Source organism: Nerophis ophidion, linkage group LG10 (genome assembly GCF_033978795.1).
Source record: "Nerophis ophidion isolate RoL-2023_Sa linkage group LG10, RoL_Noph_v1.0, whole genome shotgun sequence".
NCBI classification, from domain to species: Eukaryota; Metazoa; Chordata; class Actinopteri; order Syngnathiformes; family Syngnathidae; genus Nerophis; species Nerophis ophidion.
In genome coordinates, this window is record NC_084620.1 from 60,009,578 (window position 1) to 60,024,577 (window position 15,000).

Genomic DNA, 15,000 nt, shown 5'->3' on the forward strand with positions numbered 1-15,000 from the left:
CTCTCTCCTGTGCGAGTTTGAAGCCAAAACAACAAACGCACTCAGAGGAGATAATGTTTGAAGAAAGGTGACCGGTTTCTACAAAACGTTTGTTTTGAAGGGGGGATTGCAAACTTCCTGTTGATTTTTGTTGGGGGTTGTCAATCTATGAAATGTAGGTCTAAGCGAGACCTACATAGAGGGTTTTGTTTCATGTCTCTCCGACATTCTTACTGGAAGTTACAAGCAATTTTGTCTGTGTTTTCTTCCTAGGAGCAGTTTTTTCAGTGTTTTATTCAAAAATAGCGCTAGAGCGTAATTTTGAGTTTTGGGGTTTGGTTTTTTCATTAGATCGCAATATTCGCCAGTCCTTATGTGTGCGCCAAGTTTGGTGACTTTTGAAGCATTTTAAAAGGGTCAAATTACAACGCAAAGAGGCAAAAATTGCATTTTTTGAGAAAATTTTATTTTGAAGGGGTGTTTGCTAACTTCCTGTAGATTTTTGCTGAAAGAAGTGAGTGTATGAAAATTGGGTCTAAGTCAGACCTACATAGGAGTTTTTGTTTCATGTCGCTATGACATTCCTAACAGAAGTTACATGCAGTTTTGCCTGTAATTTTTTCCTAGGGGGCGCTAGAGCGCAATTTTCATTTTGGGGGATTGGTTGCTTAATATGTTGGGAAGGTTTGCTATACCGACGTGTGTCAAATTTGGTGAGTTTTGAAGCATGTTAAGGGGGTCAAATTACAGCGCGTAGGTGTGGAATAATAATAAAACACAGCAGTTTCAATAGGGTCCTTGGCCCATTGCAAAAGGACTCCACCGGAGTCCTTTTGCAATGGGCCAAGGACCCTAATAAAAACAGTGTTACATTACCATACTGGCCTACAAAGGGTAAAAATAAAACCACTAATGTGATTATTATTTGATGAGTCTTGGAGATGTGGCCATCATTTGTTATTAGGCCTTCAAATTAAAGTCAGAAAAAGAAAATGTACATTTTCCATGCTAGGCAGCAGCAGTTCGATTGAGAGTTAGATTGACTTCTTTTAAATGCAGAAACAAAACTGCAGCTAAAAGCATTGTTACCATGAAATGAGCAATGATAATTAGTGATATTTAAACACCGTGTGTGTGTGTGTGTGTGTGTGTGTGTGTGTGTGTGTGTGTGTGTGTTCCAGATGCAAGTGTGGGACACAGCAGGACAGGAGAGGTTCCGAACCATCACCCAAAGTTACTACCGCAGTGCTCACGGCGCCATGATCACCTACGACATCACTAAGGCCTCCACCTTTGAATCTGTGACGGACTGGATCCAGGAAGTGGAACTCTACGGGGCGACCAACGTGGTCTTGGTTCTTATTGGTGAGTTTATGTGAGGCTGCAGCGCTGCTTAGTGTCTCATGTTGTGGATTTATTTTGCCATCTCTGGCTGTCTGGCAGTGTAACGTCGACCTACAGTTGCCATGGAAACTGTCTAACTCAGGGGTCACTAAAACATTGCCCGTGGGCACCAGGTCGCCCGTAAGGACCAGATGAGTCGCCCGCTGGCCTGTTTTAAAAATAGCTCAAATAGCAGCACTTACCAGTGAGCTGCCTCTATTTTTTAAATTGTATTTATTTACTAGCAAGCAAGTCTCGCTTTGCTGGACATTTTTAATTCTAAGAGAGACAAAACTCAAATAGAATTTGAAAATCCAAGAAAATATTTTAAAAACTTGGTCTTCACTTGTTTAAATAAATTCATTTATTTTTTTACTTTGCTTCTTGTAACTTTCAGAAAGACAATTTTAGAAAAAAATACAACCTTAAAAAGGATTTTAGGATTTTTAAACACATATACCTTTTTACCTTTTATATTCCTTCCTCCTCTTTCCTGACAATTTAAATCAATGTTCAAGTAATTTTTTTTTTTATTGTAAAGAATAATAAATACATTTTAATTTAATTCTTCATTTTAACTTCTGTTTTTTCGACAAATAATATTTCTTCAAACTTATTATGATTAAAATAAAAATAAAAATATATCCTGGCAAATGTAGAACAATCTGTAGAATCAAATTTAAATCTTATTTCAAATTCTTTTGAATTTCTTTTCAAATTTTTGTTCTGGAAAATCTAGAGGAAATAATGATTTGTCTTTGTTAGAAATATAGCTTGGTCCAATTTGTTATATATTCTAACAAAGTGCAGATTGGATATTAACCTATTTAAAACATGTCATTAAAATTTTAAAATTAATCTTAATCAGGAAAAATTCCACCTTTGGCAACAAAGGGACCTGCATGACAATCATGTGACATGAACAGGAAATAGAACCTGCTAAATGTTGCTTCTTCTTGTTTTTACTGTTTCCCTTACATTTATTACCTCCCTGCTTCTGATGATCCCTGATTTTTTTTACCAAAAAAATGCCCTAGCAACAAATAATTGTGCCTCGCTTAGCTTGAATTGCAGTTATAAAACAACTGTTTGTTTTTTTTCTTTCGAGGGAAAAGTTGACAAACTCTGCCTAGCAACAAATGACAACACACCCATGTGACATAAATAGAAAAGGCAATCAGCACAATTATGCTTTTTTTTTAACAGGTTGTATTTTGTTAGTTTTTTCTCATTTATTAAGTCTCTTCAAATTCTGCCTAGCAACAAGGCCGACTTCCAAATTGGGGTGACCCGTGTTGTTGTGCCTGACAGCAAGCTAATCTTTAGTTTCAATACTCAAGCTTAGAACAACACTTTTTCATAAATTGGGTTTACAAAATCTGCCTAGATACAGGCGACAACACACCCATGTGACAAAGTCAGGGAATAGAATTAGTACAATTCTGCTTGTTGTTATTTTTACAGTCTTTTTTTTATTTTTATTTTTCTTAATTTGGGCTCCACAAATTCCGCCCAGCAACAAGGCTGACTTCCCAATTTTTGCGATCTTCAGTAATCAAGTTTATTATGATTTATCAAACATTTTTAAATATGGTTTACAAATTCTGCCTAGCAACAAGGCTAAAATTGTGTAATTATACTGAATTAAAAAAAAAAAAAGGGTGCAAAAGGGCTGCCTAGCAACAAAGCGGACTTCCCAATTCCTCTCCAAGGTTTCTCATAGTCATTCTCATCGAAGTCTCACTGGGTTGTGAGTTTTTCCTTGCCCTTATGTGGGCGCTGATGCGTGGATGTGTCATTGTGGCTTGTGCAGCCCTTTGAGACACTTGTGATTTAGGGCTATATAAATAGACATTGATTGATTGATTGATTGATTAAATGACTGCATGTGATCTTCAATAATCAATTTTAGACTAGACTTAGACTTCCTTTTTATTGTCATTCAAATTTGAGCTTTTCAGCACAGATAAGAATGAAATTTCGTTACATAAGCTCATGTTAGTGCAGGATAAAAAAATAAGCAATAAGGTGCATATATAATAAATAAATACTGTATATATAAATAATATATAAAATAAATAAATATAAATAAATAATTTAAGTTATGATTTATCAAACATTTTTAAATATGGTTTACAAATTCTGCCTAGCAACAAGGCTGAAATTGTGTGATCATCAATAATCAAGTTTATTGTACTGAATTTTAAAAAAAAAGGGTTCAAAAAGGCTGCCTAGCAACAAAGCGGACTTCCCAATTCCTCTCCAAGGTTTCTCAGTCATTCTCATCGACGTCCCACTGGGTTGTGAGTTTTTCCTTGCCCTTATGTGGGCGCTGATGCGTGGATGTGTCGTTGTGGCTTGTGCAGCCCTTTGAGACACTTGTGATTTAGGGCTATATAAATAGACATTGATTGATTGATTGATTGATTAAATGACTGCATGTGATCTTCAATAATCAATTTTAGACTAGACTTAGACTTCCTTTTTATTGTCATTCAAATTTGAGCTTTTCAGCACAGATAAGAATGAAATTTCGTTACATAAGCTCATGTTAGTGCAGGATAAAAAAATAAGCAATAAGGTGCATATATAATTAAATGAATACTGTATATATAAATAATATATAAAATAAATAAATATAAATAAATAATTTAAGTTATGATTTATCAAACATTTTTAAATATGGTTTACAAATTCTGCCTAGCAACAAGGCTGAAATTGTGTGATCATCAATAATCAAGTTTATTGTACTGAATTAAAAAAAAAAAAGGGTTCAAAAAGGCTGCCTAGCAACAAAGCGGACTTCCCAATTCCTCTCCAAGGTTTCTCAGTCATTCTCATCGACGTCCCACTGGGTTGGGAGTTTTTCCTTGCCCTTATGTGGGCGCTGATGCGCGGATGTGTCTTTGTGGCTTGTGCAGCCCTTTGAGACACTTGCTATTTAGGGCTATATAAATAGACATTGATTGATTGATTAAATGACTGCATGTGATCTTCAATAATCAATTTTAGACTAGACTTAGACTTAGACTTCCTTTTTATTGTCATTCAAATGTGAACTTTTCAGCACAGATGAGAACGAAATTTCGTTACATAAGCTCATGTTAGTGCAGGATAAAAAAAAAAAGCAATAAGGTGCACATATAATTAAATAAATACTGTATATATAAAATAAATAAATAAATATAAATAAATAATTTAAGTTATTATGATTTATCAAACATTTTTAAATATGGTTTACAAATTCTGCCTAGCAACAAGGCTGAAATTGTGTGATCTTCAATAATCAAGTTTATTATACTGAATTTAAAAAAAAAAAAGGGATCAAAAAGGCTGCCTAGCAACAAAGCGGACTTCCCAATTCCCCTCCAAGGTTTCTCATAGTCATTCTCGTCGACGTCCCACTGGGTTGTGAGTTTTTCCTTGCCCTTGTGTGGGCGCTGATGCGTGGATGTCGTTGTGGCTTGTGCAGCCCTTTGAGACACTTGTGATTTAGGGCTATATAAATAAACATTGATTGATTGATTGATTGATTAAATGAATGCATGTGATCTTCAATAATTAATTTAATTATGTGTTATCAAACATTTTTAAATATGGTTTACAAATTCTGCCTAGCAACAAGCCTGAATTTGTGTGATCTTCAATAATCGAGTTTATTATAATGAATTAAAAAAATATAGGGTTCAAAATGGCTGCCTAGCAACAAGGCCATCCATCCATCCATTTTTTACTGCTTGTTCCTCTCGTGTTCAGGGCTTCATTCGCTGCAGTCGAATTCATCAAAATGTTTTAAATATTGTTTGCGTATTCTACCTGGCAACAAGGGCGATCTTCAAAAATGAAGTTTATTACAATGAATTAAAAATAAACTAGTGTTAAAAAGGCTGCTTGGAAGTTCAACTTCCCAATTCTTGTGATCTTCAATAATCAATTTTATTATCCATCCATCCATTATCTACTGCTTGTTGAATCAAAATGTTTTAAATAGGGTTCACACATTCTGCCTAGCAACAAGACACACTTCCCAATCATTGTGATCTTCAGTAAACAACTTAATTAAAATTAATCTTTTTTTTTTTAAAGAGGGTTCACAAATTTTGCCCAGCAACAAAGCTGACTTTCTGATTCCTGTGATCTGGAATAATAAAGTTTATAATAATCGACAACATTTTTTTAAACCGGGTTCACAAATTCTGCCTAGCAACACGTGACAACACACCCGTGCAACATAACCAGTCAAATAGAATCAGCACTATTCTACTTATTGTTGTTTTTACAGGTTGTTGTTTTTTTGTTTCACCTTATTCTGCCTAGCAACAAGCGATAATTCTAGTGATCCATGTTTTTCTACCTGCTTGCAAGTTAATCTTTATTTCCAATAATCACGTTTATCATAATGAATCCCTTTTTTATTAGGATTCACAAATTCGGCCCCGCCACAAGCAAATGTGCAAACATTCAAATATTATTTGTTAACAATTAATAAAAGTTTTAAATCTGGCCTCTTAAATTCTACCTAGCAACACATGACAACACACCCGTGCAACATAACCAGTCAAATAGAATCAGCACTATTCTACTTATTGTTGTTTTTACAGGTTGTTGTTTTTTTGTTTCACCTAATTCTGCCTAGCAACAAGCGACAATTCTAGTGATCCATGTTTTTCTACCTGCTTGCAAGTTAATCTTTATTTCCAATAATCACGTTTATCATAATGAATCCCTTTTTTATTAGGATTCACAAATTCTGCCCCGCCACAAGCAAATGTGCAAACAGTCAAATATTATTTGTTAACAATTAATACAAGTTTTAAATCTGGCCTCTTAAATTCTACCTAGCAACACATGACAACACACCCGTGCAACATAACCAGTCAAATAGAATCAGCACTATTCTACTTATTGTTGTTTTTACAGGTTGTTGTTTTTTTGTTTCACCTAATTCTGCCTAGCAACAAGCTCCAATTCTAGTGATCCATGTTTTTCTACCTGCTTGCAAGCTAATCTTTATTTCCAATAATCACGTTTATTATAATGAATCCCTTTTTTATTAGGATTCACAAATTCTGCCCCGCCACAAGCAAATGTGCAAACATTCAAATATTATTTGTTAACAATTAATACAAGTTTTAAATCTGGCCTCTTAAATTCTGCCTAGCAACAGGTGCATAATAAAAAAAAACTGCTGTATTCCAGGTGGCTTTTACTTTTTTCCCAATAGAAAACTCCACTTTGTTTATGAATGGCTGTTTGCACACGTCTTAGTCCCCTCTTTTCGTCTTCCAAGGTAACAAATGTGACTTGGAGGAGGAGCGGGAGGTTCAGTTTGAGGAGGCCTGCAGTCTGGCAAAAGAGCGAGGCATACTGGCTGCCCTGGAAACATCTGCAAAGGTACCAAAGAGACATACAACTACCTTTTTTGTTGTTCCTATTGCGCTCATGAAGGTCGTGTTCCTATGCACGTGTGCAGGATGGTCAGAACGTGGATGAGGCCTTCATGATGATGGCCAAGGAGCTCCTGTCTCGTAACGGCCTTCAGGTGCAGCAGGGAGAGCTGCAGAGCTACGGCAGGCCCGGAGTTCTTCTCAGGACTAACTCCCGTCCGGTTAACGGCACCGCGGGCATGTCCTCGGCTCCTGCAGACAAGAAGTCCTGCTGTTGACCAGGTTTTGGAGCAAAGTGTCAGGATGCACCAAGGTGGAATGAGCAGAGAACTTTAAAACTCTGCAGTCTCCTTTTTGAGGAGGATTGTGTTTGTGCCAGTGTTTGACTCGGAGACCTCTCTCTCACCTGAGAACCAGTGACAGCGGAAACCGATCATTGGAAAATGTGTGATTGATTGATTGATTGATTGATTGATACTTGTATTAGTAGATTGCACAGTTCAGTACATATTCCGTACAATTGACCACTAAATGGTAACACCCCAATAAGTTTTTCAACTTGTTTAAGTCGCGGTCCACGTTAATCAATTCGTGATGACATCATAGATGTAGATTTCAGTCAGATCCGTTGCTCATTGATCAAAAGCGAATATTCTGCTTCAATTCTTAAGCAATATCTAGTTCAGGGGTCGGGAACCTTTTTGGCTGAGAGAGCCATGAAAGCCAAATATTTAAATTTCCGTGAGAGCCATATCATATTTTTTTAACACTGAATACAACTAAATGCATGAATTTTTTAAAGAAAAAACAACATTTTTAGAGTATAATAAGTCTCTAATTATTTTTAATAACATTGCTATTTATTGAACAGGTGCGTTAGAAAACGGATGGATGTTTTATATTTTGAACGTTATTTTTAACATTGTGATTACCAGCGGAATTATTCATTACTTATCGTGTTAAGCAATGTCAGCTAAGATTTATCTGAGAGCCAGATGCAGTCATCAAAAGAGCCACATCTGGCTCTAGAGCCATAGGTTCCCTACCCCTGATCTAATTGTTGACTGAGCATTTCATGGAAGCTGCTTTCATACCAATCAGGGCACTCACCTGTTCCCAATTATCCTGTTCACCTGTGGGATGCTCCAAATAAGTGCTTGATGAGCATTCCTCGACTTTCTCAGTCTTTCTTGCCACTTGTGCCAGCTTTTTTGAAACGTGTTGAAGGCTTCAAATTCCAAATGAGCTAATATTTGCAAAAAAAAAGTTAATAAACGTTAAAGGCCTACTGAAAGCCACTACTAGTGACCACACAGTCTGATAGTTTATATATCAATGATGAAATATTAACATTGCAACACATGCCAATACGGCCGCTTTAGTTTACTAAATTCCAATTTTAAATTTCCCGGGAGTTTTTTCTGGAAAACATCGCGTAATGATGACGTGTACGCGTGACGTCACGGGCTGTTATGAATATGAGCGCTGCACACACACACAGCTAAAAGTCGTCTGCTTTAACGACATAATTACACAGTATTCTGGACATCTGTGTTGCTGAATCTTTTGCAATTTGTTCAATTAATATTGGAGAAGTCAAAGTAGAAAGACGGAGTTGGGAAGCTTTAGCCTTTAGCCACACAAACACACGGTGATTCCTTGTTTAAAATTCACGGAGGTGAAACTTTACTATGGATCACAGTGAACATGGATCCCGACCGAATGTCAACCAACAGGTTTCGGTGAGAAAATTGTGGTTAAAAAGTTGCTTCTTACCGGATATCAGCTGAGCTTGTGCCGTCCATAAAGCTGCCGTCGACTTCCCTGAGACACTGCGGGTCAACACCCGGCCGTGGACGTACACTTCTGACTATCAGGTACTGTTAAACTCACTAAAACACTAGCAACACAATAGAAAGATAAGGGATTTCCCAGAATTATCCTAGTAAAGGTGTATAAAAACATATGAATCCGTCTCAATGCAATCGCATTTTTTTTTTTAAATCTTTTTCTTTTTATAATTTTTTTTCTAGTCCGTCGCTATCAATATCCTCAAACATGAATCTTTCATCCTCATTCAAATTAATGGGGAAATTGTCGTTTTCTCGGTCCGGATAGCTGTTTTTGTTGGAGGTTCCAGTTGAAATCAATGTGAATATGTGAGGAGCCATCAACATGTGACGTCATCGTCTGCGACTTCCGGTAGAGGCAGGGCTTTTCTCCAGTTGCCAACTTTATCCTGGATGTTCTCTACTAAATCCTTTCAGCAAAAATATGGCGAAATGATGAAGTATGACACATAGAATGGACCTGCTATCCCCGTTTAAATAAGAACATCTCATTTCAGTAGGCCTTTAAAGGCCTACTGAAAGCCACTACTAGCGACCACGCAGTCTGATAGTTTATATATCAATGATGAAATATTAACATTGCAACACATGCCAATACGGCCGCTTTAGTTTACTAAATTGCAATTTTAAATTTTGCGCAAGGTATCCTGTTGAAAACGTCGCGGTATGATGACGCGTGCGCGTGAAGTCACAGATTATAGCGGACATTTTTTTTCAGCCCGATCCCAGCTATAAGTCGTCTGCTTTAATCACATAATTACACAGTATTCTGGACATCTTTGTTGCTGAATCTTTTGCAATTTGTTCAATTAATAATGGAGACGTCAAAGAAGAAAGATGTAGGTGGGAAGCGGTGTATTGCAGCCGCCTTTAGCAACACAAACACAGCCGGTGTTTCCTTCTTTACATTCCCGAAGGTGAAGCTTTACTATGGAACAGAGCGGTCAAGCGAACATGGTTCCCTACCACATGTCAAACGGCAGGTTTCGGTGAGAAAATTGTGGTAATAAGTCGGCTCTTACCGTAGACATGAGCGGAGCTTGCGTCGTTCCCCGTGCACCTGTCAAAGAGGCAGCTGCGGACTCTCTTGCCTCCTCCGACCGGCCGCCGCCGAAGGTGGGATGCTTCCACCGTGGAGGAGGGGAGAAAAAAGCTCAGCCCAGCCCCAACGGCTGCCTTCTCTTCGCCTCGTCGAGAAATGTGGTTTCCCTTAGAGACACTGGCGGTCACACCCCTCCTACTTTCAGGTACGACCATATAATCTAACTAAAACACTAGTAGCACAATAAGCAGATAAGGGATTTTCCAGAATTATCCTAGTAAATGTGTATAATAACATCTGAATTGCTCCCACTGCTCTGTCTTTTTTTTTCTTCTAGTCCTTCACTCTCACTATCCTCATCACAATGTCTGCTACTTCCGGTACAGGCAAGGCTTTTTTTTTATTAGCGACCAAAAGTTGCCAACTTTATCGTCGATGTTCTCTACTAAATCCTTTCAGCAAAAATATGGCAATATCGCGAAATGATGAAGTATGACACATAGAATGGACCTGCTATCCCCGTTTAAATAAGAACATCTCATTTCAGTAGGCCTTTAAGTATCTTGTCTTTACAGTGTATTCAATTAAATATAGGTTGAAAAAGATTTGCAAATCATTTTATTCTGTTTTTGTTTACCATTTACACAACGTGCCAATTTCACAGGATTTGGGTTTTGTAGACGGTATCTCAACTTTGCAAGATTAAAGAAATGTTAAAATGTTATGATGCATCACAACTTTTGCTATTTCCTTCAATATTTCATGAGACAAAGACTACTTCAGGATTAATGATGACCCAGAACCTTATATTTTTGAGCCCGAGTATACAGAGGATGAAATACTAAAATAAATGTTAAAATGTTACGATGCATCACAACTTTCACAATTTCCTTCAACAACACTACTAATCATGGCAGATTTCATGAGAGACAACAAAAACTACTTCAGGACAAATGATCTAGAACAGTGGTCTCCAACCTTTTTGTAGCTGCGGACCGGTCAACGCTTGAAAATCTGTCCCGCGAGTGGAGATTCTTTTTTTTTTTCTTTGTCATGAAAAAGGGAGGTTTTTGTCATGAAAAAGGGAGTTTTTTGGGTTGGTGCACTAATTGTAAGTGTATCTTGTGTTTTTTATGTTGATTTAATAAAAAATATTAAAAATACAAATGTTTTTTATTTTCTTTTTTAAATAAAAAAAAAAATTAAATTTAAATACAATTATTTTGCAGCCCGGTACCAATCGGGTGGACCACTGATCTAGAACCTTATATTTTTGAGCCTGAATATACAGAGGATGAAATACTATGTTTTAGAAGCTGAGTGATTAGCAGATCCAACAAGTAGCAGAATTGCTGAGTGGTAAACAAGAAATACAAACTACCGACATAATAAAACAATAACTTACTGTGACCTAATGGGATATGTATATCTTCCCATTTAGATGAAGAATTAAGCAGGTTTAAAAAACAACAAAGAACTAAAAGAAACAAGCATCTTTTCCGGTCTTGCCATCCGTGGTTATAAGTTGAATATCAAAGTTGACCAACTTCTCTGTTTATGGTTAGTCCTTTTGCAATATAAGAGAAAAAATGATTATGTCTCATTCCCTCGTTCAAGTGCAAAACAATCTCCAAAAAAGTGCTCTGGAGAGGAAAACCTGGGCTTTCCATTGATTTGTTTGCCCACTGTAAAGAGAAAATGGCTGCTCTGATAACTGATATTTTTAGAGTAGAAAACAAGTTTGTTTTTCAAAAGGTACGAATTTAGCTACAGGTGGTTTTGTAACATTAGAAACAGTACAGGCAAAACGTTTGGACACACATTCTCAATTCAATGCATTTTCTTTATTTTCATGACCATTTACATTGTAGATTGTCACTGAATGCATCAAAACTATGACACCTGTGAAGTGAAAACCATTTCAGGTTACTAACTCTTCCAGCTCATCAGGAGAATGCCAAGAGTGTGCAAAACAGTAATCAGAGCAAAGGTTGGCTATTTTGAAGGAACTAGAGCAGGGGTCGGGAACCTTTTTGGCTGAGAGAGCCACACAAGCCAGATATTTTTAAAAATATTTCCGTGAGAGCCACATAATATTTTTTTTTTGGACAGATTACAACTAAATGCGTGCATTTTTAAGTAAGACCTACATTTTTAGAGAATAATAAGTGTCACAGTTAGTTGGTGATGAACCCCATGATGCAGAGACGGAGGCAGACATAAAATATGAAGACATTTAATATAAATAATAGAACAAGAACAAACAAAAAGCATGCACGTGGGCGGAATAACAAACTAAGGGAGCTAGCACTGGAAGCTAGAAAACAAAAAGGAACTTTAGCATGGAAGCTAGAGGATAGCAAACAGAAAAACTGGAAATAACCAATGGCTAACAAGAACAGCTTACCGCTACGACGACCAGGACAAAATGTAGCACGGCAGGTAATAGCTGAAAAGAATCACAGACACGACAAGAGCGACATATGGCAACGACAAGTCCGAATGACAATACAATGATCCAGCAACTGACACAAGACAAAGCAGGTACAAATAGGAGCAGGCTGATTGGCAACCGGTGTGGCCAGGTGCCAATCAGTCGCAGCTGAGGAGGAACACAACACTCAGGCAACAGGACAGGAAGCTGACAAAATAAGAGCACTAGACAGGTAATAAGGACAGGAAATACTAAACACACAGATGAGACGGACAAATGCAGAGGAAAACAACTAAAACATAGACAAGCTGTCAGGGGAAAGCCTGACAATACGTCTCTTATTCTTTTTAATAACATTGTTATTCTGAAGCTAACCAACAATAAATAAAATACTTCTTACCATCAATGCGACTTCTTGAGCAGGTGTGGTAAAATGCATGAGAATTTTTTATATTTTGAACGTTATTTTTGACACTATGATTACCAGCGGAATTATTCATTACTTACCGTGCTAATCAATGTCAGCAAATATTTATCTGAGAGTCAGAAGCCGTCATCAAAAGAGCCACATCTGGCTCTAGAACCATAGGTTCCCCACCCCTGAACTAGAGTATAAAACATTGTTGTTTAACCTTTTTTTGTCAAGTACATAACTCCACGTGTTCAACCACAGTTTTAATACCTTCAGTGACAATCAACAAGTCATGAAAATAAAGAAAACCCATTGAATGAGAAAAGGGTTAAACAACTGAAAATATTTCCTCAGTTTTAAAAGTCTCTCTGTCTCGATGGAGATCTTCCTTTATTACCTCCTGCTTCAAATGAAAGTCCAGTTTAGAAAACTGCTATCGGACCGCTGCTATCAGTTAGCTCGGCTCCTCGAGTGCGGGGGCGACGACAGAATTATCCTCGGACAACTCCCCCTCCCGTTCTGCTCCGTGGGTGATCTCTTTATCCCACCGCTGCCACCATGAAGTGTTGTTGTATGAATAATACACTGGGTATTTAGGACTGGAACATGTTTTATTTCAGCCCGGTTGTTTATATAGCCAGCATAGGAGTGTTACATCCTAAAGGGTCCGTCGTGCACCCCCCACGTAATATCCGTCCCAGCACATATCACGTGAGGCGGGAATCATTTAATGACTCATATTTGACACACGCAGCTACGGTATATTAATAAAACATAGCTGCTTACTGTTCTTTTTAGCATATTCAATAGCTTGGACCTTAAATCCTACTGAATAGCTCTTAATCTTCTTCCCTTTATGCGATTTCAAATTACCGGTATTGAAATCAGCCTCCTCCATTTTTAAAATGATGACAGGTGAAGTGTCACTCGTGACGTGACGAGTTTGACCCGGCGGTAATTCAAGGCAGGCGCATACTATATACCCGGCGGCAATTCAAGGAAATACGGTATACTCTATAAATGTTGGTCTTACTTAAAAATGCAGACATTTAGTTGTATTCAGTGTTTAAAAATATTAAATGGCTCTCACGGAAATACATTTTAAAATATTTGGCTTAAATGTCTCTCTCAGCGAGCTGCACGGTGGAAGAGGGGTTAGTGCGTCCGCCTCACAACACGAAGGTCCTGCAGTTCTGCGTTCAATCCCAGGCTGGGGATCTTTCTGTGTGGAGTTTGCATGTTCTCCCCGTGAATGCGTGGGTTCCCTCCGGGTACTCCGGCTCCCTCCCACTTCCAAAGACATGCACCTGGGGATAGACCCCTCTCACCTCCAAAGACATGCACCTGGGGATAGGCCCCTCCCACCTCCAAAGGCATGCACCTGGGGATAGGCCCCTCCCACCTCCAAAGAAATGCACCTGGGGATAGGCCCCTCCCACCTCCAAAGACATGCACCTGGGGATAGGCCCCTCCCACCTCCAAAAACATGCACCTGGGGATAGGCCCCTCCCACCTCCAAAAACATGCACCTGGAGATAGGTTGATTGGCAACACTAAATTGGCCCTAGTGTGTGAATGTGAGTGTGAATGTTGTCTGTCTATCTGTGTTGGCCCTGCGATGAGATGGCGACTTGTCCAGGGTGTACGCCGCCTTCCGCCCGATTGCAGCTGAGATAGGCACCAGCGCCCCCCGCGTCCCCAAAAGGGAATAAGCGGTGGGAAATGGATGGAAGGATGGGCTCTCTCAGCCAAAAAGGTTCCCGACACCTGATTTAATGCAACAAAAAAGGTTTATGTTGTTTGCCTGAATTTCACTGCGCATTGTTCGCCAATCCACTAGATGGTGCTGTTTGATCATTTAAATTGTGCGGCTCGAAGAAGCCGACTGCATTTTTTTTTTAATGGCTCACTTTAAAACTTTTGAGACTTTTTAAAGTCGTTATTGTCTCCGAATTGTGTTTATTTGAAATGCAGACCTTTTTTATAAAGGTTTTTGTTAGTTTATGGACAAGCCGTTTGGAGAATCGCAAACTGTGTTCGCCCACCGAGGAATGAGCTTGAATTTTACGGCATTTTTACAGTTTTACAAGACCTGGACTTCCTAGTTGTATGAAACACTGCTATATGTATATATGTAAATTTTATACTGTTCGGAAAGATGTTTTTGAACATTTTACTTCACCTGGAGAGACGCCGACGAAAACGTCAAAGGGTAAGTGACTTACACTTTGTCATAAATCCGGAAGTAAACTGCCGGAAAACTTCCGGGTGTGTAAAATTGTCACTTTAAATAATAGGTCTCAAACATGCGGCCCGTGGGCCAATTGCGGCCCGTGAGACGTCATTTTGCGGCCTGCACTTTGATTTGACAATTTAAGAAATATTTTCTCGCGGCCCAGACTCACCCAGTTTCTGCATCCAGTGGCCCCCAGGTAAATTGAGTCTGAGACCCCTGCTTTAAATGATTGTATTTTGAGGGAAATTATCGTACAAACTTGACGTTTCTGAGGGAT

At 38.4% G+C, this 15,000-nt stretch overlaps 1 protein-coding gene across 1 annotated transcript in view; it reads left to right on the forward strand.

The window, feature by feature from the left end:
* The window catches only part of LOC133561089 (ras-related protein Rab-19-like), a 15,208-nt gene extending 4,400 nt beyond the window's left edge, over positions 1-10,808 (forward strand). Inside the window, 3 exon segments of the mRNA XM_061914301.1 lie at positions 1,161-1,344; positions 6,653-6,756; positions 6,836-10,808. Coding sequence (XP_061770285.1) covers positions 1,161-1,344; positions 6,653-6,756; positions 6,836-7,027 — 480 coding nt within the window. The 3' untranslated portion in view covers positions 7,028-10,808.
* The last annotated feature ends 4,192 nt before the right edge of the window (positions 10,809-15,000 follow it).